General features: G+C 43.7%; 1 protein-coding gene across 5 annotated transcripts in view; it reads right to left on the bottom strand.

Annotated features, from left to right (window-relative positions):
* PARVB (parvin beta) overlaps positions 1 to 25,245 on the bottom strand; it is a 103,448-nt gene that overhangs the window by 39,961 nt on the left and 38,242 nt on the right. For all 5 annotated transcript variants that reach the window (XM_039512113.1, XM_039512149.1, XM_039512129.1 and 2 more), the window contains exons 3-5: positions 18,332 to 18,402; positions 6,663 to 6,765; positions 1,119 to 1,259 (exon numbers count right to left, since the gene is read on the bottom strand). In XM_039512113.1, coding sequence (XP_039368047.1) covers positions 1,119 to 1,259; positions 6,663 to 6,765; positions 18,332 to 18,402 — 315 coding nt within the window. The remainder of the gene's footprint in view (positions 1 to 1,118; positions 1,260 to 6,662; positions 6,766 to 18,331; positions 18,403 to 25,245) is intronic.

Here is a 25,245-nt window from a genome sequence, read left to right on the forward strand (position 1 = left end):
ATTGCATTGGCTATTAAAGTGAATTAGCACATCTCCTAGAACAAGTTCAGATATGCTCAATTGTATTAAATCAGACCTATACTTGAGAATGCCCACCCTGAATACATCTGTAGCAAAATTACACAGGCTATGGTGTACCTGCTTATAAGCCACATTAAGATGGTTCACTCTCTGGGTGGAAACACATCACAAATTCTTTTGTAGATAAAGGGCCACACTTTAAAGGGACGTTCTTTCTGCTTACTCCATCAGAAATAGTGTCTCTAAACAGGTTTCAGAGTGGTAGCCGTGTTAGTCTGTATCAGCAAAAACAACGAGGAGTCCTTGTTGCTTTACCAAGTGGAGGGGTCAGTGCTAATGAGACAATTCAATTAAGGTTGAAGTGGGCTAGTCTCAACAGTTGACAAGAAAGGAGGAAAAAATCACTTTTGTAGTGCTAATGAGTTCAGTGTAATCAAGGTGGCCCATATCAAACAGTTGATAAGAAGGTGTGAATATCAGCAGGGGGAAAATTAGTTTTTGTAGTTTTTGCATCTTTTCATATGCTGTGTATTCATACCTCTCTACTATATTTTCCATTCCATGCATCTGATGAAGTGCGTTTTAGCCCACGAAAGCTTATGCCCAAATAAATTTGTTAGTCTCTAAAGTGCCACAAGGACTCCTCGTTGTTTTTTACTCTAAACAGGACATCCTAGAATGAATGAATGGGTCCAAGCTCTCAAGTCTCTATCTTGAGAGGCTAACAAGTTTCTCAGATCTACAGAGATTCAGCAAAACAATGTTTTAATGATAATATATGCTTAAAGAAATGACACATTTCAAGAAGTCCAATTATGACATATCCCTCCTCATCTGAAGGAGTTCGAACCAGAACCACAGAGGTAGGAAGATATATGGTATAAGCCCAACCTTCTCATGCTATGTATACAGCCTACACATATAGATTACTATTAATAGTCTGTAAAAACACTGCATCACAGAATATGTGATCAAGTTATTGGTTACAAGGATGGATGCTGCATTTCTGAAATGGGCAGCAGAAAATAATTTCCTCTGCATCCATGAACATGACACAGTCTCACTTCAAAGCAGACTTTTTTGCACATGGCACTTACAGTCGACATTCCACTTGATTGTCCAGCCATGGGGTCGGAGTAAATCATGGACAGCTTCCAGAACTGTCTGCAGCTTTTGTTTCTGTCCAATTTCAGACTGCGTCACTTCTGCCACATTCAGTTTACGGTCAGCCAGCTTTTCTGCATACAAACAAACAAGCAAAGCAGGACTTGTTAGACAAGCATAGGGAAGAGCACAGGACTCCTGGGTTCTAATCCCTAGATCTGTCAGTTTGGACAAGTAACCCACCTGTGAAATGGGAATATTTACCTTCTAAACTTCACAGTGATGTTTTCCAGTAACGTCAGTGTTTGGTAAGACACAGAGATCCTTGGCTGGTAGTATTGTTGAAGTGTTACATTATAATAATTTTCACAAGGGTACTACAAAAATTTAGCCATTGTACCTTCCTTTTTCCTCCCCTATAGTTAAATGAGTTCAACACAGTAAGGTCTTGTCTGCACAAGAAAGTTGCACCACTTTGACTAAAGGTCTGATTTTGTTAAACTGGTGCAAATGCTGTGTGGACACTCTTATTTTGGTTGAAACCTGAGTTATTTCAGTTTAGCTGAAGTCAATTAAGAGTCGGTTTAAGCTAAATCTAAGGCTATGGCTACACTCGAGAGCTTGCAGCTGAACCATTCTGTGCTCTCTAGTGTAGCCGCACTAAGCCAATGGGAGAGAGCTCTCCATCAACTTAATTAATCCACTTGCAACAAGCAGCAGTAGCTATGTCAGTGGGAGAAGCTCCGCCGACATAGCACTGTCCTTACCGGCGCTTAGGTTGGTGTAACTTGCATCGCTCGGGGGGTGGCTTATTCTCACCCCTGAGTGACATAAGTTATACCAACATAATTGACAGTGTAGACATAACCTAAGTAGGCCAACTCTTAAACCAAAATAAGCATTTACACAGAGGTTTATACTCATTTAACTAAGTTGGTTTAAAAATAGATTTAAGTTAAACTGGTATAACTTTCTCATCTAGACAAGGCCTAAGTTGATTGGTTGTTTTTTGTTTTGTTGTGTTTGTTTGGTTGGTTTTTTACAATGGACAAGGCACAGCAAGTTTTGGTAAAAATCACAGATATTCCTAAAATTTGGGATTCCTCAATAGTTCATCTGACCTATTCCCCCAGAACCACACACTACTGTTTCTCCTTTCCCCTTACCCCTCTCCCCATCAAGCCAATGAACTTGGAGTTGAGCCGCCTCTATCTACTCTTCCTCAAACTGGTGGGGGCGAAGCAAGGAGACCAAGTTGTCCTCCAATCAGCTGTACAGCAAAAGGTACCTCCTCTTCTCTTCCTCAGGCCAGGGGAAGAATGGCCAGCTCACTACACTCTTGGGGGTGGAAGCCCAGTGCCTTTACTTCACTTGATTCTCAGCTAGAACATGTTTTTAGGGGGGAAGCCCTACATCTAACAGAAGTGAATTTTTTGTTAGACGCCTCATTGTTACTGGGATCGGGTGTATTGACACAAGTTAGGGATTGGGTGTATTGACAGCCCAGCAAATAGAGATTTTGCTAATCTTTCATGCTGACACTATGTATATCATGGCATCCTAGTGGCACTACTTATCATCTTAATCAAATTCTGCAAAGGAGGCACAGCCTCTAAATAAATCTGTCACCCATTGGCTAATCTGCCACTCTGGGTGGCTTCAGAATTCTCCAGATGACAAGTTCCTGATTTTCACCTGTCATACATTCTCTAAGGCATCTGAATTCTGTTATTAAATCTCAGGGCATCTTTCACGTGAATGAAACAATAACAATCAAGCGGTGCACAAGGGTGAAGGAACCTACTTTATGAGCCTCTTGTGCATGCAAAAGGGTGAAATGAAGGGTCAACTTTGCTCACATATTGTGAGACCCCAAGCAGAAGAAGCCCCTCCAACACCACATACTTCATTGCCTCTTGTTGTGTCACTAGTACAAGACGACATTTAGCCTCAACAATGCAATGGCTATGGCTAAAGCAGTCAAGAAGCCTTGACTAGAGCACGAGATGGAGCCCAGTTGTGATGACTGTGGATCTCCTGTGAAGAAGAGGAAGGGCTGCATGGCAGAAGATGGGGGGAAAGGCAACCCGGCAAGGATCCTGCAAACTCGTACATGCATAATTTTACTCACAAGACTTCCCACTGAGTTTAACAAAGCTATGCACATGCATAAAGTTAAGCACACGTCTAAGGGCTTGTCTACACGTACAGTGCTGCAGCAGTGCAGCCACGCTGCTGTCGCACTTCAGTGAAGAGCGCCTCCCATCGGCATAGTTAATCCACCTCTGTGAGAGGCGGTAGCTTCTCCCATCGACATAGCGCTGTCTACACTGGGGGTTAGGTCAGTATCACTACATCGCCCGAGAGTGTGGATTTTTCACATCCCTGAGCGACAGTTATACCGATGTAAGTTCATAGTGTAGACCTGGCCTAAGTGTCTGCAGAGTTGGAGCATATGTGTGCCACTGTGCCCTCAATAGAATTTCACTGATTTGTATAAACTCTCCCTATGATGAACACCCAGATTATTTAGTACACCGCCACTTACTGAAGCAACAACATGTGGAAGGGAGCACAGAGACCATATTTCTGCCCTTTTATTATCCCCCGCAGCTAGTTGGGAGCCACACACCAGCAATTCCCAGTTTCTCACCGTTGACCAGCGCCAGCTCCCCAGCATGCTGAAACTGACTCCTAGAGAATAGGCAGCACACCACAATTATTCTGAAGTGCTGCCCAAGCAGCACACTTTGTAGGAAGGAGCACCTCAATTAAAAATGCTTGGCTGGGGCACCTGACATGGAGGGAGCCCTGCCAAAACTTTTGATTTATATTGACATGTCTGAATACTTTTTATTCTAAACTGGTGCGGCTGAGAACCATTGGCTAGGACGGAATTCTAAAGAAACAATATAGTCTATTGAATGCAACCACCGATCCATAGCTATACGCGTTTGTGCAAACACTTTCAGCTAAGAGGTACCCCCACCTTCAGTCATAGCCTGACCAGCCAGTGTTTAAAGCTCCTCCATTTTAAGTCAGGCATTCTGCTTCTCGGTGCTCTAGAAAAGTTGATTACAGAAAGCTACCTTTAATAGAAGCAATGGAGTCTGGTCAATTAGGAGACAAAAAAAATTGTAACTATTTTATATCAATCTTTGCAACAATGTTCCTCACAAAAACAAGGGTCCATAAACGACATGCTGGGAAAAGGATGTGGATAGACAAATTACTCCAGAGGAATAGGGTTTGATGTGGAAAAGAGAACCAGCAACCTCAGTCTATAGCACTAAAAAAGAAAAATTCTTTAAAATACTGTTTCATTGGCCCCAACCATACAAACACTTAGGCCAAGTCAAAAAATAGAGACAGATTGAATGGGGGGAAATGTTGGCGAAACTGTGGCAAACAAGGAGATTTCATGCATATATGGTGGACATGTCCAGTCATTAGAGAATACTGGGATGCAATTTGTAACCAAATATCACAAATGGTTGGATATTTATTTCCAAATGGATCCTTTGGTAAGCCTCCTGGGGCTTCTTAGGGGAAATGGTCACACAAACATTGGTGCTGGAACGAAGGGTGCTGGGGGTGCTGCCACACCCCATGGGTTGAAGTGGTTTCCATTATGTACAGGGTTTGCAGTTTGGTTCTATGGCTTTCAGCACCCCCACTATACAAATTGTTCCAGCATCCCTGAGGAAATGAAGAATTAATCTCTCATCTGCTAGTAGCTGCTTGGCTATTGGTAGCCTCTCACTGGAAAAAGAAAAATAGACCAACCATTGAGGAATGGTTCCAAAAAAATAAATTAGAGAGAGCGAGAGAGAGAGAGGAGGTTGTGGTTATGGAAAAACTGACAAACCGATTACATACCCAGCAAAATATACAGAGGACAGAAAGACACTTAGATATTGGGTTACTTTTTTTATTCAGTACTCAAAGTTCACCTGCAAAAAGAAAAAAAGCCCCTAGCACAACTATCCAATTTTTTTTTTTAATATTAACATTTGAGAGAGATACCTGGTCTGTTAACTATATGAGCATAGAGATTTCACTCTATTTCATAAAGTCACTAGAAACATAGGTATTGTAATGATGGTCATTCTGTAACATGGTAACACCCTGTTAGATAGAAAGAGCTGGTGACTATATTCCTGGATAATGTCTCTTTACACAAAAGCTAATTGTTGTAATGTTTGTTTTGTTTCTGACATTTACAAGGCAAGGATCTGCAAGCTTGTTAAAACTTCCAAAATAAATAGTTTAAAATTTATTTTAAAAGCTCTCCTCCCATTTTACTGAGCTCCTTCAAGCTGTGTTTTGAGGCGTTTTCATTGCACAATAAAGCCATTATTGTCAATCAATGTTTAAAAGATTTTGTGAACATTTACCGGAACACTGTGGGGCTCTTTCTAAGTGTCACATGGGGGAAATTCAGCAAGCAGCATCCATAAGGGCTAATGAAATTAGCATAATTGAAACCCCTCACTCCAGCCCTTCCAGATCACTGACAATGGTCCATGGGCAGTCGCTCTCAATCTGCGGGTCACAAGAATTAAGGAAACTATGAGCCTGTTTCTCTAGCATGTCTCCGATCTTCTATTACTTGAAGCTCTAAGGCTTTGTCTACACTATCACTTTTGTCGGTAAAACTTTTGTCAGTCAGGGGTGTGAAAAAAAACACACCCAGGACCAACACAAAGTTTCATCAACAAAAGTGCTGGTGTGGATAGCACTATGTTGACAGGCAAAGATCGGCTACACGGGAGACCTTACAGAGGCACAGCTGTAGCAGTACAGCGGTGCCACTATAAAGTCTTTAGCACAGACGCTGCCTACGTCTCTCCATGAGATGCTTCTAGCTTATGAACCACTGCAATGATTCCTGCAGCACCTTCTTTGAGAAACAAAGGATTCTGGGTAGAAGCTATTAGGGGAGAGTGGTTGCAAATGGAGAAGTGAAGGTGTAAGGGGGATGCCAAGTGATAGCTAGAATAACTATTTACTTAATCTACTGATTGACTGAAGATCCTCTCTCCCCCAAACCCAAGACATGTGTAAGGGCACAGAGTGTGTACTCCACTCATGCCACATTGTACAAATTTAATTTTTGAAAGAGCATCCACTCTGACCGGAAAGATGAACCATTATAATTTATTAAATGGATTGCTCTCAGCCCAAAGACTTTCAAAACTGGACACACTAGATCTAACATTAAGCCAGTTTCACTTTGATTGACCAGGATTAGCACATGTCTCCTTACCCCCCGTTTCATCTATCTGGGATGTTCTCCCGAGTGAGCAGAGTTTAGACATCAGCATGAATCACCCATTCCGGGGAGCAGGATTCTCGCCTATTCCACATGAACAGAAAGATAGGACAGGCTGATGCTGTGTCTGATGGCTAAAGTGGATGGGCTGAATATTTAACTTTACCAAAGCTGCAGACAGCTAGTCTGTGGGGGGCAACTCGCCATCAAACCAGAGGGGCTGACTTCTTTGCAAAGCCCCCCTTCTGTAGCTTCAACTCACCCAAAAGCTTCTGCAGCACTTGCCCATCATAAAGGTCCTCTTCAAGCTGCTTAACGATGATTCTCTCTTCCACCAGGACATCGTTAATCCAGTCAATTAGAACCTGGGAGAATGGAGATGGGAGGCAAGTGTCTAATCACTGAAGCGAGTTACTTGTATCACAAGCAGCAATCAAAGTAAGGACCAGAAACAGGTAACCCTGCATGAATAATCATCTTGTATATTTACTTCCAAACAAGAGAGAGATCAGGTGGTGAAGAGACGCTAGAACTTTTTTGGGGCCCAGATCTTGCAAGAGTTCTCTCCCTCTCTAGAGCCAGTCAGTAATAGGTGATGAAAATATACAGCTCACTGTCATCTATTATTCCATTCAGGTCCTTTTGCTCCCAAAACACAGGCTTCTACCACTTGAGCTAACTCTCTGTTATAGGCAATTAATACAGTATTGGTCTTTAGAAAGATCTCTAAGACAATCACTAGAGGGCAACAGTCACAAAGACCTGAGCACAGCAGAGCAGCGGTATATATACACACTAAACAGTATTTCACAGCTGTTTGGTCACTGGCCAGAAAGGGATGGGTGTTTTACAAAGACAATATGCTCTAGCTCCTACTATGGACTAAACAGACTCTCTGAAAGAATAATCCCAGTCCTTTATCAACCCAAGCAATACATGGATGAGAAGTCACGTGACCAGATATCAAGTGTGAAAAATCAGGACACTTTTGGGGGGGAGGGCGGGGGGCAATAGTTGCATATATAAGACAAGGCCCCTAATACTGGGACGTCTGGTGACCTGAATGAGACTTTACATAGTGCACCCACAGCACAATACAGACAGACAGAGCAGTGTGGAACCAAAATTCTAGCCAGCTGAGCCAGCCCGACAGTCACTCTGTACTGTGCATGACAGGTCCCATATGCTAAATTAGCTTAACTGTAAAATCTTGCATGTGCTAACCGAAGCAGAAAGGAGCATAAAGAATCTTTTTTAAAAGGAACAATATTAAATTTGTCAGGCCTCAGACATAATCCTCTAAAAAGTAACAGGCAAAACAGTGTCATGCCTTTGTTTAGTTGGCACTAGCATGGGGAAAAATGTAGTTCCTCACTTGTTTTACTCCAGTTTACTATGTTAAGCTCTATATATAACGTACATTTTGCTGAAGTAATGTAATTTTTGTAATAAGAGACCTTGCTTTCTGCTATTAAATTTTTGCTTATAAGTGGAGAGGCAGTATTGCCAACCTCAAGTCTTCAAAAACCATGAGGCAGGGTGCCCAAAAATCATGAGAATGGCTACAAAATCATAAGGTTTTAAATGTTATATATACAAAATTGCAGATTCCATTGATTTGCTTTGCTTTCTTGTTAGAATCCCCATTTCCACCTTTTCTCCTCAGCAATGAGCGTTTGGATCTTAATTTGTTTTTCTATATGAAAGCTGACATATATATATAATCCTGTGATGACAGGAGCTGGGATTTAAAAACAAATATTGTGAGACTTGTGACAAAAAATCACAAGAGTCAGCAACACTGGGAGAAACAGGCATGTGGGATGTGCTAATTACAAGGTGTATCTAGCTAATTTATACAAGTTAGTGAGGTTCAGCTACCTCACAGCAGCAGAGAGAGACACTTTGGGCTTGTCTACATGGGGCCAGCAAAGTGCACCAGAGGGACGTAATTGGTAAAGCACACTAATGTGCTGCACTCTAACTGCCCCATGTAGACACTGCTGGCACGCCCTAAAACAGGGGTGGGCAAACTTTATGGCCTGAAGGCCACATCAGGGAATAGAAAGCATATGGCGGGCCATGAATGCTCACAGAATTGGGGCTGGGGTGTCGGAGAGGGTGTGGGCTCTGGAGTGGGGCTGGGGAGTGAGGAGTTTGGGGTGTAGGCAGGTGCTCTGGGCTGGGACCGAGGGGTTCGGATGGCAGATGGGGGATCAGGGCTGCAGCAGGGGTGCGGGAAGGGGTGCAGGTTCTGGCTGGGGGTGTGGGCTCTGGGGTGAGGCTAGGGATGAGAGGTTTGGGGTGCAGAAGGGTGATCCAGTCTGGGATCAAGGGGTTTGGAGAGCAGGAAGAGGATCAGGGCTGGGGCAGGGGGTTGGGGCGTGGGGAGAGGCTCAGGGGGTGCAGGCTCCGAGTGGTGCTTACTTCAAGTGGCTCCCTACCTACATGGGTCTTTTTTTTTTTTTTTTAAATTAAAAATGTTTTGAACAGATTTCCATGAGGCAATAGCAGCAGCTCTTTAATGCTGTGCAAGATATAAGCACACAACTAAAGAGACTCATGTGTAATGTATTTTTCAAGGGGGGGGGGCAAGGGGGAGACAGAGTTCAAAGGCATCTGATGAGTAAGTGCTCTGCAATAGTTTAGACATTGCTCTTCTGTGAGTTCATAAAGAAGCTACATGTATCTGCTTCGTCATTCACTTCAGCCAAGCAAACATCACTTCCTCAGCGTATACAATAAAGTACCCATTCTCTCCTTCTTTGTGCACCGCATGTCGGAGCCCTTCAGTGATCTCTTCTCAGGCCATGTCTTGATAGGGGCTCCGACCCCTCCGTTCTTCTCCTCGACATTTAGACTGAGATTTTTGAAAGAGCCTAAGGGAGTTAGGCACTCACATCCTCTCATATTTCAATGTGAACTAGGTGCCCTACTCCCTTACACTCCTGTGACAATCCCAGCCATTGTCAGCTGGCCAAAGATTACACCCAGAGTAAGTGGGGGGGCAACCTGCATAGAACAGTTTGGAAGGCATTACTCAATAGGGCAGAGCAGCTCTTGCAGACTAGGTCAGGGAACTCCAGCCTACTAACTTATAACCCCCTTCTGCGGGCAGCAGGGCAGTACAGACTCGTTGGTAAGGGGGAGAATGAGGTTACAGTATTTTTTTAGGGTAGGAAGGGACCATTACAGTAAAAGGAAGAGAAGAAGGAAATGGGGGTTGGGGTGGGAGAGGAAGACAGGCCTCCTTTAGCATTACAGACTGTTCTCTAACTCCAGTAAAAAGCAACTCCCAATTAAGCAGACACATTCTTGTCTCAGATGGTAAAATAGAGATATTGCAGCCTCTTCCTGAATCACCTCGATAACTGTTGGACGGGAATAGAAAATGTTTAGCAAGAAAGAAGCTATAAAGAAATACACGATTAGCATCATTCCTTTAAAAGAAGAGGGCCAGATTTTTTTTTTTTAAAGTGCACTGAAGTGGTTAGAGTTTCAAATTTCCAAAAGTTCTCAGCCCGCAGCAGCTTCCATTGAGAACAATGGCCGTTTTGGGGTGTTAAGCTCTTGAAAATTTGGCCCAAAGACTGTGACTGAAGTTACTTCATCACCTTTCTAGTATCACAATAGTGACAGAGAAGAGATTGAGAGAGAGAGACCATGGGTAAACAGATTTCAAAAGGATCCATGTGAATTAGGAGCCTCAAGTGCCATTTTCAAAATAGGAACCTAAATCCCATTGACTTCCCAAGTCACTTAAGTACTTTGGAAAATGTTACCCTATGTAAGGAGTTAAAGTTACAGCACTCACAGTTTAAATTTAGAATAAAAAAGACCTCTTGGCAAAAGCACATAAAGGAGAGAGAAATAAAACAAGGACTAGTTGTCAAGTTTCTAAAAAAATTAATACAATGGCTACATTTGAAAAGGGGGGAAGCAAAAAATGTTAAAACCTCATTTAATATGCAGCCCACAATACCAGCTCACCTAGAGAAAATGAATTTGTAATTAAAAAATAATTCATCCAAACCTTTTGAAAAAGCCCTCAGAGACTGACAAGAGCTGCAGTTTTCAAAAACCAAAGTTAGCCAGACTGCCTCTTGATTTCCTGATTGCAAAAGCTTGTGTCTTGCTGAGGAAACCTGAAAAAATGCTCTCTGCATTGGATATTTTTAACTCTTTCAAGGGGAGAAACAGTCTCATTCGGTTTTATTTAAAATGTACAACAGAGACAGATTTTTTTCTGATTCATTTCCCACAGATGCTTAACTCTTCATATCTTCCAAGTCTCCCATTTACACAAATACAGAGGCACAATCTAGCCAATTAGCTGCAATAACTGACTGTTTAAGCAGCTCAATATAGATTCAGACACAGCAAAGCACTTTAGCATGTACTTAACTGAGCATGTGATTAGTCCCACTGGAGTCAGTGGGAGTATTTGTGTGCTCAAAGTTATGTGCATGCTTAGGTGTTTTGCTGGATCAGGATCTTAAATTCCTAAAAATGGAATTTCTCTTAGTTGTTCTATAGTATTTGGCTAGTAGCAGTTTTAAAACTGCAGTAAAATCAACTCCTCTCCCCACCATCACCTCACCTGCTGCCTCATACAAACGTTGACATGTAAAAACAATCTCCAGCTGTATCAGATCTCCAGGCACATATATGCATAATAAATTGCATAAACATGCCAGTGGTGCTTTAAATTTTGACACATATATTTATTAAACCACTTTCAGGACAAACTCTTATGTCGGATTTAATGAGCCATGTTTTATTATCAAGTGCCGGGCTGAAAATTGAAATTACCACCAGGCAGAACCCAGAAATAAAATGGTGTGAATATCCTACAAGGGAAAAAAAACTGGTCTGCCTGGCTGACTGGTATTATACACAGGTAAGCTCATTTTTTGCCTCAAACTTCACCAGTCCCATAAAGTGCTTTATTAGAAAGGCTGCCTGGCCCCAGAACACATTGAAACTTGTTCAGAGCAAACTTGCAGAGATCAAGGACAAAGAGCCCTAGGTCACCGCCGCTGCAAATAAAGAACACAAAATAAAAACAAAGCAAGTACATAAGAGCATCTGGCACAATGGGAAAGCAGGAAGCCGAGCAACCAAACAGAGCAAAGAAAGCCAACTCCAAGCAAAACGTCGTTAAAACAAGAGTTGGAAGAGCCCCCTGAAAGAATGTGAAAGCAGGCAGAAAACAAGATAGCTTAGCTCACTATGTGGTTGAGTGTGGAAACTGCTGGTGTAAGTCATTCAGGTCTACAAGTCTTTTGGCTAAACCTTCAATGTGGGCTGTTTCTGGACAGATTTTTTTATTTTTAAGACTGAACATGTAGCTTTTTTTAACAAAACTTAGTCACATGGCAGGCAAAACTCACAAACCCATGCTCAAAGCTCACAGCTCAATGGTTTCATTTAAAGTTTTGTCTTCATCATATCTGACACAAACTATGCATTTCATCTTGAAGGAATGAAAACTAACTGAAAATGTTTGTTGAACTCAGGGATTGACCAAGTAGCATTGCTTGGAGCACGATTCTGTTTAGGAGACTGTTCAAGGGCCAAAACATCTCGTAACATCAGTTGATTTTACAAGGTTTCTGTCAAAAATGGCTCACAAGATTTGGTTGCTGTCGAATCTGAACCTGAAAGGGGATAGGTTTCAAGTTTAAATTTGACAACAACAAAATACCGCAAGCTCTCTTTGCAAGATTTTGATCCTAAATGGCAGAAACCTTGTAAGATCAGCTGATTGTAACTAGGGTGACCAGATGTCCTGATTTTATAGGGACAGTCCTGATATTTGGGGCTTTGTCTTATATAGGCACCTATCACTCCCCAATCTTTGTCCTGATTTTTCACACTTGCTATCTGGTCACTCTAATTGTGACAGATGTGAGACCTGGAAAGTGCAAGGAGTTCAAACTCCTTCAAATATGCCAGACAGGCATGGACTTTTGAGACAATACGTGGGGAATCCACAAGGAGTGATTAATGCAAATTATGCAACCCTGGTTGCGCAAAAACCCAGCCTCTTGAAGCTACACCCTGAGGAAAGGGCCATTGACTGATTGACCGTTGACCTGTTCCTGGAGACTGGAGATCAAAGGCACAAGAGCTGTATAAAGAAACAGCTGAAGTGACCAGTCGGTATCAATTGGTGTCTGGTTCCCGATTTAAAAACTGACATGAACTTGTAACCCAGGGGGGCAGCCAGTTGCGGAGTTTGAAAGACTGACGCCTGCCAGAGCCTTAAGCTGGGGTTGGGGGGTAACCTCTTGTAAGCATTTAGCATGTGTGTAGATTCTTTTATTGTTTTTATATGTTTTCTCTTTAATGCTTTTGTCCTAAGAATAAATGCAGCTTTGTGAAGGCTGGTTGGTAAACCGGTGTACAGTGTTATAATCTCTGGAGAAAAAGTTAATGACAGGTTCTGTACCCTGCTCAGATCTGTTGGGAAACCCACAGGAAGGGCAGAGGGAGTGCAAGCCTAAACCTCCCTGTCTAAAGGGAGAGAGGCCCGTTCTCTGCCCCAAGAGAGGCAAGTGCTGGGAAGTCTAAACCTTAAGTGGATGCCATCAAGGAGGGAGCTCAAAGGTGCAGTTAATCCTGAAACTGTGACATGGATGTTGCAAGATTTCCCTCAGCTAGAATGGGGGAAATCCTAAGAGAATAGGTGTTTACATGAGATTTTGGATAGTTTTCAAAAGTGCTAATTGATTTAGGAGCCTAAATCCAAATCCCATTGACTTTCAATGAGATGTAGGTTTCTAAGTCAGTTAAGAATTGTAATACTGAGTAAAGAAATGCCTAAATCCTTTAAAAATCTGGGTCATAGACACTTTTGGAAATTACACTCTTTGGCTGTATCTGGACCAGAACCAAAAATTAGGCCCCTTCCAGTTTTGGATCCAACCAACAACAGAACAAATAGATATGAGAGTTCAAGGGGATTCAAATCTGCATTACTCTCAAGATCACAATATTTGAAGTTATTCAGTAGAAACTGGAATAGCTTACAAATATCCCTAACTACTCATTAGAATTACTTAAATGGATTGGTTTCAACTATGTTCACATCACTTAGGTGTTTACTCTAACAATTTAATGGTAGGAATGTTCACCAAAACAGAGAATCTTAAAGCAACGATTCAGGATATTAACGGGAAACAAATTTTAAATATGTAAACAGGAACAATCATATTGGAAATGTGATAATAAGGGCTTATCTGTAGGGCATAAACTGAAGTGCACACCAAACTGATGTGTTGTAACTGCCCCATGGGGACACTGCTGGTGCAAACTAAAAGGTACCTAGTTTGCATTAATTTATCTCCATCTGGGGCATTTACAATGCAGCACTTTGGTGTGCGCTGCAGTTCACATCCTGATAATCCAAACTGCAGGGTCATGTAGACAAGCCCTAAGAATTATGACATGCTTATCTAATCAGAGAAGAGCCACATACCAAGCAACCCAAGTGACCAATCAGAAGTAACCATCAAATCTGAATTCCAAATACTCACATAAAATTGTTTGCAAATAAGCCACAGAGCAAGAACAAATGAGTTTGAGAAAAGTTTAAGAAGGTCATCCACAGCCAGGGCCGGCTCTAGGTTTTTTGCCACTCCAAGCAAAAAAAACGTTGGCTGCCCCCACCCCAGCTCTGGGCACCACCAGTGCCCTCCTCCACCCACACCCCCTGCCACCCCAGCCCTGGGCTCCCCCCCACCAGTGCTGACTCCACCTGCTCCCCTCCCTCGCCTCCAGCCGGTCCGGTGCTGGCAGGGTCGGGGTAAGCAGGGAGGCTCCTGGGCCGCGCTTCAGCCCAGGGTCCCTCCAGCAGGGGCTCCCGCCACCAGGACCTGCCAGGATCTGGGAGAGCAGAGCCGGGGAACCGCCCCGGCAGGGGGCTGAGGAGCCGGGGCAGGGTAGCCCCAGAGGGAGCAAAGCCCCGGAGAGCGGGACACAGGCCCCGCACGGCAGCACCCCGTCCTCTATGGCCCCACTGCTGCTGCTTCTGGGCAGCTCGAGCCTTGTGCCCCACGGAGCGGCCCCCAGCCCGAGTGTCCCCCGCTTGGAGCCTGCCCATCCCAGCCACAAGGTGCGGGCGCTGCTCCCCCATGGCGTGAACTGCAGTGGCCCCAGGGCACCCCCCACGCACAACGTGCTGCTGCTGCCAGGGCCAACTCTAAGCTTTTATTGCCGGAAGAAAAAAAAATGGCCAGAATGCCGCCCCTGAAAATGTGCCGCCCCAAACACGTGCTTGGTTTGCTGGTGCCTAGAGCCGGCCCTGCCCACAGCAAAAAAGTCCCCAAATTCCTGGATAAGCTATTTACTATGAATTATTGTCTCAGTTCTTACGTTTTGATCTGAGCTTCCAGCTTTGGGCCATCTAGTAAATTTCATACAACTCTAATCAGAACCTTCTGTTCTACCAAAACCAGAACTGTAATTTGCTACACACAGCTGCGAATGAAGTGGAAAACAAGGACTGATGGCCACTGATGGGATTTATTTGATTATCTAGTTGTTCTTTGCAGCTGGACTTCCTACTGACCCATTGTGCCAGACTATTTTTAAAATATATAATTATACTAAACATCACTTTTTTCTTTTTTAAGCCCACCTCTAGCTTGTGCTCATTTTCAGTTCTGTAAGAGCATTCAAAGCATCTATTATCGTGTCCTCCACACAGCAGCCATTCAGTATAAGAGATTTACTATGCTTGCTGGGATGAAAAGTTATTTTCCCTTTTGTTCTTTCTGCATTACAGTGGGATTCTACAGTCTGTCTCCCCCAGAGCTAGGACAGTTATGTTTTAATCACTTCCAAATGCACACAAAAGCCTGCGGTGCTTAATCCACTACGGATACAATTCTTATTGCAGCAGGGAAGAAGAGATTAAACAATCTTTTTCTGTGGAGCCAAATGGTATTAAACAATATGTCACCGTTAGATTCCCTGGTTCGTCTTCCCTGCCCTGACTCTGCTTTTCACAACACTGATTTGTAAGTGTGTATGTGAGTGGAGTAGGAACAATTAAGAAGGGGGATTAAAAATACTGTAGATGTATCCACTTTTTAGAGAGGGGAAAGAACTCATGAAAAGGTTTAGAATAAAAATTAAAGCTATCAAAGTAACTATTCAGTTTTCCCCTCTTTATTTAATGGTGATCTTAGATTGTAAACTCTGTGGAGCACAGACTATCTTGTTTTGGGTTTGTGCAGCACCTAGCACAATGGGGTCCTGGTCCCCAATTAGGGTTCTTAGGTGCTACCACAACTCAGATAATAAGTAACAATAATAATAGACAGCTTAATGACCCATTAAAAGAATACAGAGCAAACAGAAGATCAACCTGTCACACTTTCATTAGGTCATTCAGGTACAATCACAATTCAATCCCCTCTGCCTAACAGTCTCACACCACGTTAGCCCTCAAATTCCTTTCCAATTATGCCATTGTACAAACTCCTGCCTTAAATTATGCTTGTGAATGGTTAACGAATATTTACATTTATATATGGCTCTCTTCTCTGGAGTAGCCTCACAAGAAGAAACACAAGGCTCTTTTGGGATGGTCCAGAGGAGACAGCCCCTAGGGGCTTCCAGGACATAGAGATCAGTTCTCCATTGCCCTGAATGTTGTACAATCATGTGCACCTGTACAAAGTGGGAATGAGTGAGATTCTACTGGGTTTTAGCCCACAACATATTCAAGGGGAATAGCATCATGTGTACTTGCACACAGCTGCTCTCTAAAGCTGGATTTGCAACTGGACAGGAAGCTGGCTTTATGTTCCTAAAGCAATGCCCCGCCGTTGCTGTGCTGATAATACAACGATGGATGTGTTTGTTGTAAGCACATACATAGGCTGCTGTGGTATTTCTTTGAAGCGTGCATTCACTCCAGTGATGTACCAAGTAAAGATACCCTGACAAGAATGTATCAAAGCACACGTCCTTTCCTCCTTCATGGGATTACATAATCCAGATTTTTCTGACACATCTAAGCATTATTGCACTGTGGTTTCTATCCAAAGCAATACAAACCAAAAGCTTCGCACATAGAGAGGCAAGTACAGGAAATGTAGTAAGACAGTAGTATGAGCATGAAAGCTTCTGGGAAGACAGGATGCATTAGGGCAGGGGTTCTCAACCTTTTTCTTTGTGAGGCCGCCACCAACATGCTATAAAAACTTCACCGCCCACCTGTGCCACAATAACTGGTTTTCTGCATATAAATGCCAGGGCGGCATTAGGGGGTAGCAAGCAGGGCAATTGCCTGGGTCCCCATGCCACTGGGGCCCTGGCGAAGCTACATTGCTCAGGCTTCAGCTTCAGCCCTGGATGGTGGGACTCAGAGCCCCAGGCTTCAGTCCAAGCTTTGGCTTTCTGACCTGGGACCCAGCAAGTCTAACACTGGCCCTGCTTCACAGCCCCTCCGAAACCTGCTCGCAGTGCCCCCGGATCCCTGGTTGAGAACCACTTCATTAGGGTACAAACCTGCCAACACTTCTCTCTCTGCTCCATCCTTCACTCAGTTAACCTCAACACCCTAACCCTTAAACTCACCCTTCTAAATGCTACGCACTCTGGGTTAGACTCCTCCACCTCACACAGAGCATGAGTAAATGAGCATTGTGTGGGGAACTGGGGCTGGAGTGGGATGGAGTTTACAACTGTTATAGGACAGGCTATGGGGCAATACTACAGATCCTGAGCTGGAATAACAGCTGCTGCCGCTCCACACACATAGTGCAGATGCACCCAGCTACTGGATACATGACAATCACAGATCCAGTCCCTCCCCTAGCACACAGGTAGATCAGAAGCTTCTGTTCTCCCTGTCTCATAACACAAAAGCAAAGGGACATTCAATGAAATTGAAAGGAGGAAAATTCAAGACCAGCAAAAAAAAATAATTTTCACACAACACGTAATTATACTGTGGAACTCATTGCCACAGGGGGTTGTTGAGGCCAAGAATTTAGTAAGAATTCAAAAGGGGATTAGATATTTATATAGATACCAAGAATATCCAGAGTGAGCATAATAAACAACAAAATATAATGGAAGGGATGTTAAACCTCAAGCTTTAGGGCTTAACCGTAAACCAATCTCTAGCTTTAAGAGATCTGAATGAGACACCTAATGTGGGGGGCAGATTATGCCACATTCGCCTACTGTGGGGTTCTTGCATCTTCCTCTGAAGCATCTGGCTCTAGTCATCATAGAGAACAGCATGCTGGACTAGATGGACCTCAGGTCTGCTCATTATGGCAATGCCTATATTCCTATACTCTCAATGCTCCTCTCCACTTGGACCTAGCCTGGAGCCCACTTCCCCAGTGTGCAAATATGAAGACCACCCTGCACAACCATTTCACCTGCCACGTTCCTGGAACAGGGGTACTGCTGGGGCTCCACAACACAGAGCATGGGCCCTCCTCCACCATGGCAGAATTTCTCACACAGCGAAAAATCCCATTCCTCCTTTACTGATCATTTCATCCATCTGCGCTCCTTTCCTGTAACCCAAACTCACACCTACCAAAATGGTTTCCCCTGCTATCTCACGTCATGAGGAATAGCATTGTGATCATTGCTAGATTCAAGCTGAACTCTGCCTCACTTCAGTATTTAAAGGGATGAAACTGTAGCCTTCATCTCCCCTCCCTAAGCATCCTCAGGCTCTCAGATATCTGCTAACCTCTTCTCATATCTTCTTTGCTGTTGGCCTTACTTCCTAACACTTGTACGTGATCTCAAAATCCAGGAGAGTTCATGAATTATTATCTCTTTACATAGATGTATTCTCAGTAACAAATCTCTGGTTTGTAAAGGATTACATATAGCAATCTAAAGATTTTTTCATGAAAAGAAAAAGGAGGACAAGTATTTACTTCCTACCTTGATTAGTTCTTTGAACTTGGAGTCTTCTTTGGAGTTGGGATCGATCATGGTACGTTCCTCATTTTCCTCTGGCCATTGAGAAGGGAAATGTCTAGTTAGAGCCATGACATGAACACACTGTCGAGGATATTACAGGAGCTATTATTTATTAAGCTGGCTGGAAGTTGATTAAGAAATGGCAAAGTCTAGTCATCATACTAGTGAGGGAACATCAAGTGATCAAAGCATGGGGAATTCTTTAGAGATAAACTGAAGGATTACACAGTACTAACTTCCCTAAAATAAGATTCAACTGGCCTTCATCAGGTCACGTAGCATAGTGTGTGTCAGGCTGCATCATCTACTCTCCTGTATCATGTAGGCTCCTTGGGGCAGAGCTGTGTCTTTCTCCAGACAGACCAGAGCACATTAGTGGCACCCAGCTAACAATGATGATCATTTTATCCCTTCATCGGTTATTTAATTTTCCTTTTAAGCTACATCATCAGACTGCAGCATCCTAAAGAACCCAGTAAACTCACTGCATTATGCAACCTGTAACAGGGGTGACATGGGATTATGGGTCATACTCCTTGTGATGGTGCACTCCATATGATGTTATGAAAATATGCTAATAGACTCATAGACTTTAAGGTCAGAAGGGACCATTATGATCATCTAGTCTGACCTCCTGCACAATCCAGGCCATACAATCTCACCCATCCACTTCTATAACAAACCCCTAACCTATATCTGAGTTATTGAAGTCCTCAAATTGTGGTTTGAAGACCTCAAGCTGCAGAGAATCCCCCAGCAACTGACCCGTGCCCCATGCTGCAGAGGAAGGCGAAAAACCTCCAGGGCCTCTGCCAATCTGCCCTGGAGGAAAATTCCTTCCCGACCCCAAATATGGCGATCAGTTAAACCCTGAGCATGTGGGCAAGACTCACCAGCCAGCACCCAGGAAAGAATTCTCTGTAGTAACTCAGATCCCATCCCATCTAACATCCCATCACAGACCACTGGGCATACTTACCTGCTGATAATCTGGCAATTGATCAAAGATCAATTGCCAAAATTAGGCTATCCCATCATACCATCCCCTCCATAAACTTATCGAGTTTAGTCTTAAAGCCAGATATGTCTTTTGCCCCCACTACTCCCCTTGGAAGGCTGTTCCAGAACTTCACTCCTCTGATGGTTAGAAACCTTTGTCTAATTTCAATTCTAAACTTCCTAGTGTCCAGTTTATATCCATTTGTTTTTGTGTCCACATTGGTACTAAGCTTAAATAATTCCTCTCCCTCCCTAATATTAATCCCTCTGATATATTTATAAAGAGCTATCATATCCCCCCTCAGCCTTCTTTTGGTTAGGATAAACAAGCCAAGCTCTTTGAGTCTCCTTTCATAAGACAGGTTTTCCATTCCTCGGATCATCCTAGTAGCCCATCTCTGAACCTGTTCCAGTTTGACTTCATCCTTCTTAAACATGGGAGACCAGAACTGCACACAGTATTCCAGATGAGGTCTCACCAGTGCCTTGTATAACGGTACTAACACCTCCTTATCTTTGCTGGAAATACCTCGCCTGATGCATCCTAAAACTGCATTAGCTTTTTTAACGGCCATATCACATTGGCAGCTCATAGTCATCCTGTGATCAACCAATACTCCGAGGTCCTTCTCCTCCTCTGTTACTTCCAACTGATGCCTCCCCAGCTTATAACAATAGTTCTTGTTATTAATCCCTAAATGCATGACCTTGCACTTTTCACTATTAAATTTCATCCTATTACTATTACTCCAGTTTACAAGGTCATCCAGATCTTCCTGTATGATATCCCGGTCCTTCTCTGTGTTAGCAATACCTCCCAGCTTTGTATCATCCGCAAACTTTATTAGCACATTCCCGCTTTTTGTGCCAAGGTTAGTAATAAAAAGGTTAAATAAGATTGGCCCCAAAACTGATCCCTGAGGAACTCCACTAGTAACCTCCTTCCAACCTGACAGTTCACCTTTCAGTACGACCCGTTGTAGTCTCCCCTTTAACCAGTTCCTTATCCACCTTTCAATTTTCATATTGATCCCCATCTTTTTAACTAATAATTCCCCATGTGGAACCGTGTCAAATGCCTTACTGAAATCGAGGTAAATTAGATCCACTGCGTTTCCTTTGTCTAAAAAATCTGTTACCTTCTCAAAGAAGGAGATCAGGTTGGTTTGGCAGGATCTACCTTTTGTAAAGCCATGTTGTATTTTGTCCCAGTTACCATTGACCTCAATGTCCTTAACTACTTTCTCCTTCAAAATTTTTTCCAAGACCTTACATACTACAGATGTCAAACTAACAGGCCTATAGTTACTAGGATTACTTTTTTTCCCTTTCTTAACGAGTGTGACTATAATGTAACTGGCATATGCTTCATGCAAAAGGTCTCTTGTAAGGTATCATTACAAAGCTTATAATCTACTGAGTGTAATCATCCTATTTGTATAAATGTATCACTCTAGTATCTGAAACTAGAAATATGAAATATAACTCTGAGGTCCTATTGTACTTATGCAAAGTGTGGGCCATTAATGGTGGTTTGGAATCTTGATGGCTCCCATTAACCAGTACAATTGGTTGTAAATGGCTCTGTTTACTTGTAAGTCTTCCTGTATATGTGTGTGCTGGCAAGTGGGTAATGAAGTCTTACAGTGACATGTGATCACGTCACTTGAACTGGAATCCATCTTTAACCTGGTATTTTTCCATTTAGAAGGAGGGGTGGGAACCCAGAAAGGAACAAAGAATTCCCACCTTGTGCAAAAGCTATATAAGGGAGTGGAACAGAACAAAGGGGGCGGCAGTCATGAGAAATCCCCCAGCTACCACCTGAGCTGGAACAAGGGCTGTACCAGGGGAAAGGATTGGGCCCAGACTAGGAAGAGCATCCAGTCTGTGAGAGAAGCTTATTGAAACATCTCTGAGGGGGAACTTTTATCTGTATTCAGTTTTCTTACTGTATTAGGCTTAGATTTGCATGTTTTATTTTATTTTGCTTGGTAATTCACTTTGTTCCGTCTGTTATTGCTGTATAAGCTTTATACAGGGTAAAACAGATGTATTTGGGGTTTGGACCCCATTGGGAGCTGGGTATCTGAGTTCTGGAGACTGGAGCAATTCTTAAGCTGTTTTCAGTTAAGCCTGCAGCTTGTGGGGGATGTGGTTCAGACTTGGATCTGTGTCTGCAGCAGGCAAGTGTGTCTGGCTCAAACAAGGCAAGGTACTGAAGTCCCAAGCTAGCAGGGAAAACGGGCTTAGAGGTAGTCTAGGCACATCAGGTGGCAGTCCCAAGGGGGTTTCTGTGACCTGACCCATCCCCTCCAACCCCCAAAAACCGCTGTGTGCCCCTCACACCCAGCGTGGCTCAGCTCTGGCAGCTCCAGACAGTTGCTGCCATGCCCCCCCATGAGCCCACAGCCCCCTCCCCCCCCCAGCACTGCCTTCCAGATTTGAACACCAAAAAAATTCAGGCTGCTGCTCGGTTTTTGCAGCAGCTTTCATTTCATTTCAATCAGTTTCCCTCCGAGGTGCCAACTGAAGGTGTTGGAGAACAGAGAGATCGGGTGGCCTCTAATGCCTGGAAAAGATGCTGTGACAACTCCATACAACAAAGTCAGTCAGGTGGGACTCTCCCTCTCTCTCTAAGCACAAACTGTCTCAAGAAGCCACACCTTCTTCCTGGGTCTGACTCGGAGATTCAGCATGCCCTTCCACATCATGCACTTTCCACAGTGAGTCTGCCCAGGCTGGTCAACTGCAGTCATGTGACTTCTCAGCCAGACAGTAAACAGAAGATTTATTAGAAGCCAGCTCTCCCTCCCTCCCTCTCTCCTCCTCTCTCTCTGTGTCTCTTCAGGGGCCACCTGATCTTTGTCCCCACCTTCAGTCAGCATCTTGCTTGGGAAAAAACTGAGCACCCACAGTATTATTCAGAGAAAATATTAAGGACATTCCACTTTCATCACAACAGGTGCACAAAATATAATACTGTATGAAGAGTAGGCAAGCTGCTTCTGACTTTCCACTTTTAATTTGACCTTGTGTATCTTGTGGCACTGATGCATTGTAGCTTCATTTATGGACCCATCACACTCCTTTATCCTGCTCCCTGCCTTTTCAAATCCCACTGTAAAATTTGCTAGCTAGCGAGACTGACAAGGATTTAGGTCAAATTCAGTTGTGCCTGGAGGAAAGTGCCCAGAGCAAGTCTAGCAGAGGTGCAATCTGCTCCATTGCTGTGGAGCTGAAGAGTGGAAAGAAGAGAAATATTTTCTCCTTCTACCTCCAAGGAGCAGCCAGACCAACACAATTTGGGAGGGAGGGGAGAAGGAGAAGGGAAAAGACACAGAAAGGAGCGGGAAATGGAACAGGGACACAGAACAGGAAGTGGAGTGGGATGAGTGGAAGAGAACAAGGAGGACATACAAATGGGAAGTGGAGTGGGGTGGGACAGTTAGAAGGCATCGAGGAGGTAGCTGGGTGCATCAGAACTGGGGACCCAGCTTAGTTCCTCAGTGTTAGCAGCAGTTAGGAGTACTATAGCTAAAGCCCTTGGCAAGGAAGTGTAGGAAGTGTCTTTCTATACAGTTTCTTGGGCCAACCGAAAGAACCATGCCAACATGCTCTGGAGGAAGACCTATCTAGCTCTTCTCAGCTTGAGTATGGTCTTCATAACACATGGGTGAAGGGAGGGAAGGAGAAGAGGGGAGACAGATAAAACAAGGAAGAGGAAAGAGAAGAGGGGGGTGAAAGACAAAAAATCCAAAGGAAGGGAGGAGACAAAGGAACAGAAGAGGGAGGAGTAAAGATTAATTTTAGAAGGATGATTGCATTTGAGGTTTTGTCCACTGAGCCAACACTTTGTTGGACTGGTAACAAATACACTCAAACAAAGGCTCTCCCTATGTTTTTCCCCACCACAATTGAACACATCTGTAGGTGCACACAGCATTCTACCCTAGACGTGAATATTAAGGAGCAATGTTGTTACAGCCTGTTAAATTCTGGTGCTCAATTTCAACTAGCAAACTCAGCCTTCCCCACCTTTCCTCACTGTAATCTCCTTTGTTGCTGAAATGACAGTTGTGATTTAGTTTAGAACAGCTCCTGTAAGTGGAAATGAAAGCACAGCTGCTACACAGCAACAGGAATGCAGCATCACAGCCTTGTTACATGATCCACTGCGCTGCAGCTAAAACAGAACTGGAGGGTTTAACTTTAGCTGTGCACACAGACATCCAGGATGAAATCCAGACCCACTGGAAGTCAATGGCAACATTTCCATTGACTTCCATGGGCCAGAATTACACCCATAGAATACACTTGCCTCAGATTTATGAGGCGGAAGCCTTTGATACATGATACACATGCCTCACATCTCACTGTACCGTTTAAGAAGCCAGTCCCGCTTGAGTGGATCTACTCTGTCGCTGCGAGCAAGCCTGCCTGCCCGGGCAGACTGACTGACGCTAGCGCCGCTCAAGCTAACATGCTAAAAACAGCAGTGTGGACACTGGGGCCCAGGCAGCAGCTCCACCCGACCCCCCGCGCTGCCACCTGACCTGGTCTACTCAGCCATTTTTAGCACTCTGGCTTGAGTAGAGCTAGCATGAGTCCCTCCATGCTGGCTGGGAGGCTCTTTGCAGTGTGGACTTACCCTTTGTGTTGCCTTCATGCACACGTGAATGGAAGATGGACAGAGATGCCAACACATGTGGTCCACACACAAACAATATCATGGTCACAAAAAGGAGTTGTGATGGCCACAGTGCCATGGACAGAGAGCCCTCTGACCTGCACCGCTGCTCAGGCACCAGAACACGACGACCCGTTGTACCAGTATTACAGTTACGTTGCTGTTAGTGATGAAGCTCTGCACTCACACTGGGTGGATATGACAGACTGTACAATTGAGTGGGGTTTCCCTAGACCGGCCCAGACACCTGGGCTCAGTTCTTTGCAGGGTCCACAATCTATTAAAAAACACCTAAACTGAACGTTGAAAACGTTTGCCAAATTTTCCACAAACCTAGGAAGAGCTTCTGATTCTGTAAGGTTTCCAGTTTCTTTTGGTTCTTTACTTCCTCCTGTCTACTGGGATGAGTCAAGCAGGCTAACGCTGAGGAAGTTACACCCAGCACACGCCCAGCCCATGAGGTTGCGAGCTGGAACTTTCAAAAGAGGGCTCACCCATGTTTGTGCAACACCCACCTTTCCTGTGCGGGGCCCTAATCTCTCTCAGTCTCTCTCACCCACCTTTAACAGAAGAGGGGATTAGAAAAGCTCTTATGTTTCTTTTTATATAAAGACCTCATGATGTATTGTTATTTGCTTGAGGGTCTTACCCATATCAAAACAGGACAGAATTAGACCAAGGCTCCAGCTAATCCAGTATCCCATCTCTGAAAAGATTCAATACCAGATGCAGCAGAGGAAGGCATTAGGTCCCCCGCCTTTATTCAATTATGGAATAATCTCTACAGAAGTTAATTTTCTTCCCCATTCTGGTCAGTCAGTGCCTGGCTTATGTCCAAAAGAATGCAGATTTGTCTCTCTGGTTTCCTTTGCCTATTTAATGTAACCATGGGTTTTCCCATTATCCATATAAACAGTTACTCCTTTTTGCAATTGCCCAGAATTATTTGCCTCAGTGACATCCTGTGCCAATGATTTCCACGGGTTAAAATATATATTGGGGGGGACGGACATTTCCTTTTATCATTTTAAACTTGTTGCTTTTTAATTTCAATGTGTGCCTCCTTGTTCTCATAATATCAGAAAGGATAAATAAAAGCTCTCAATTTACCTCCTCTATCACATTACTTATTTTACATATCTCTAGCATAGCCCCTCTTATTTGTCTCTTCTACAAACTAAACATT

The sequence above is a fragment of the Mauremys reevesii genome, linkage group 1 (genome assembly GCF_016161935.1).
Source record: "Mauremys reevesii isolate NIE-2019 linkage group 1, ASM1616193v1, whole genome shotgun sequence".
NCBI classification, from domain to species: Eukaryota; Metazoa; Chordata; order Testudines; family Geoemydidae; genus Mauremys; species Mauremys reevesii.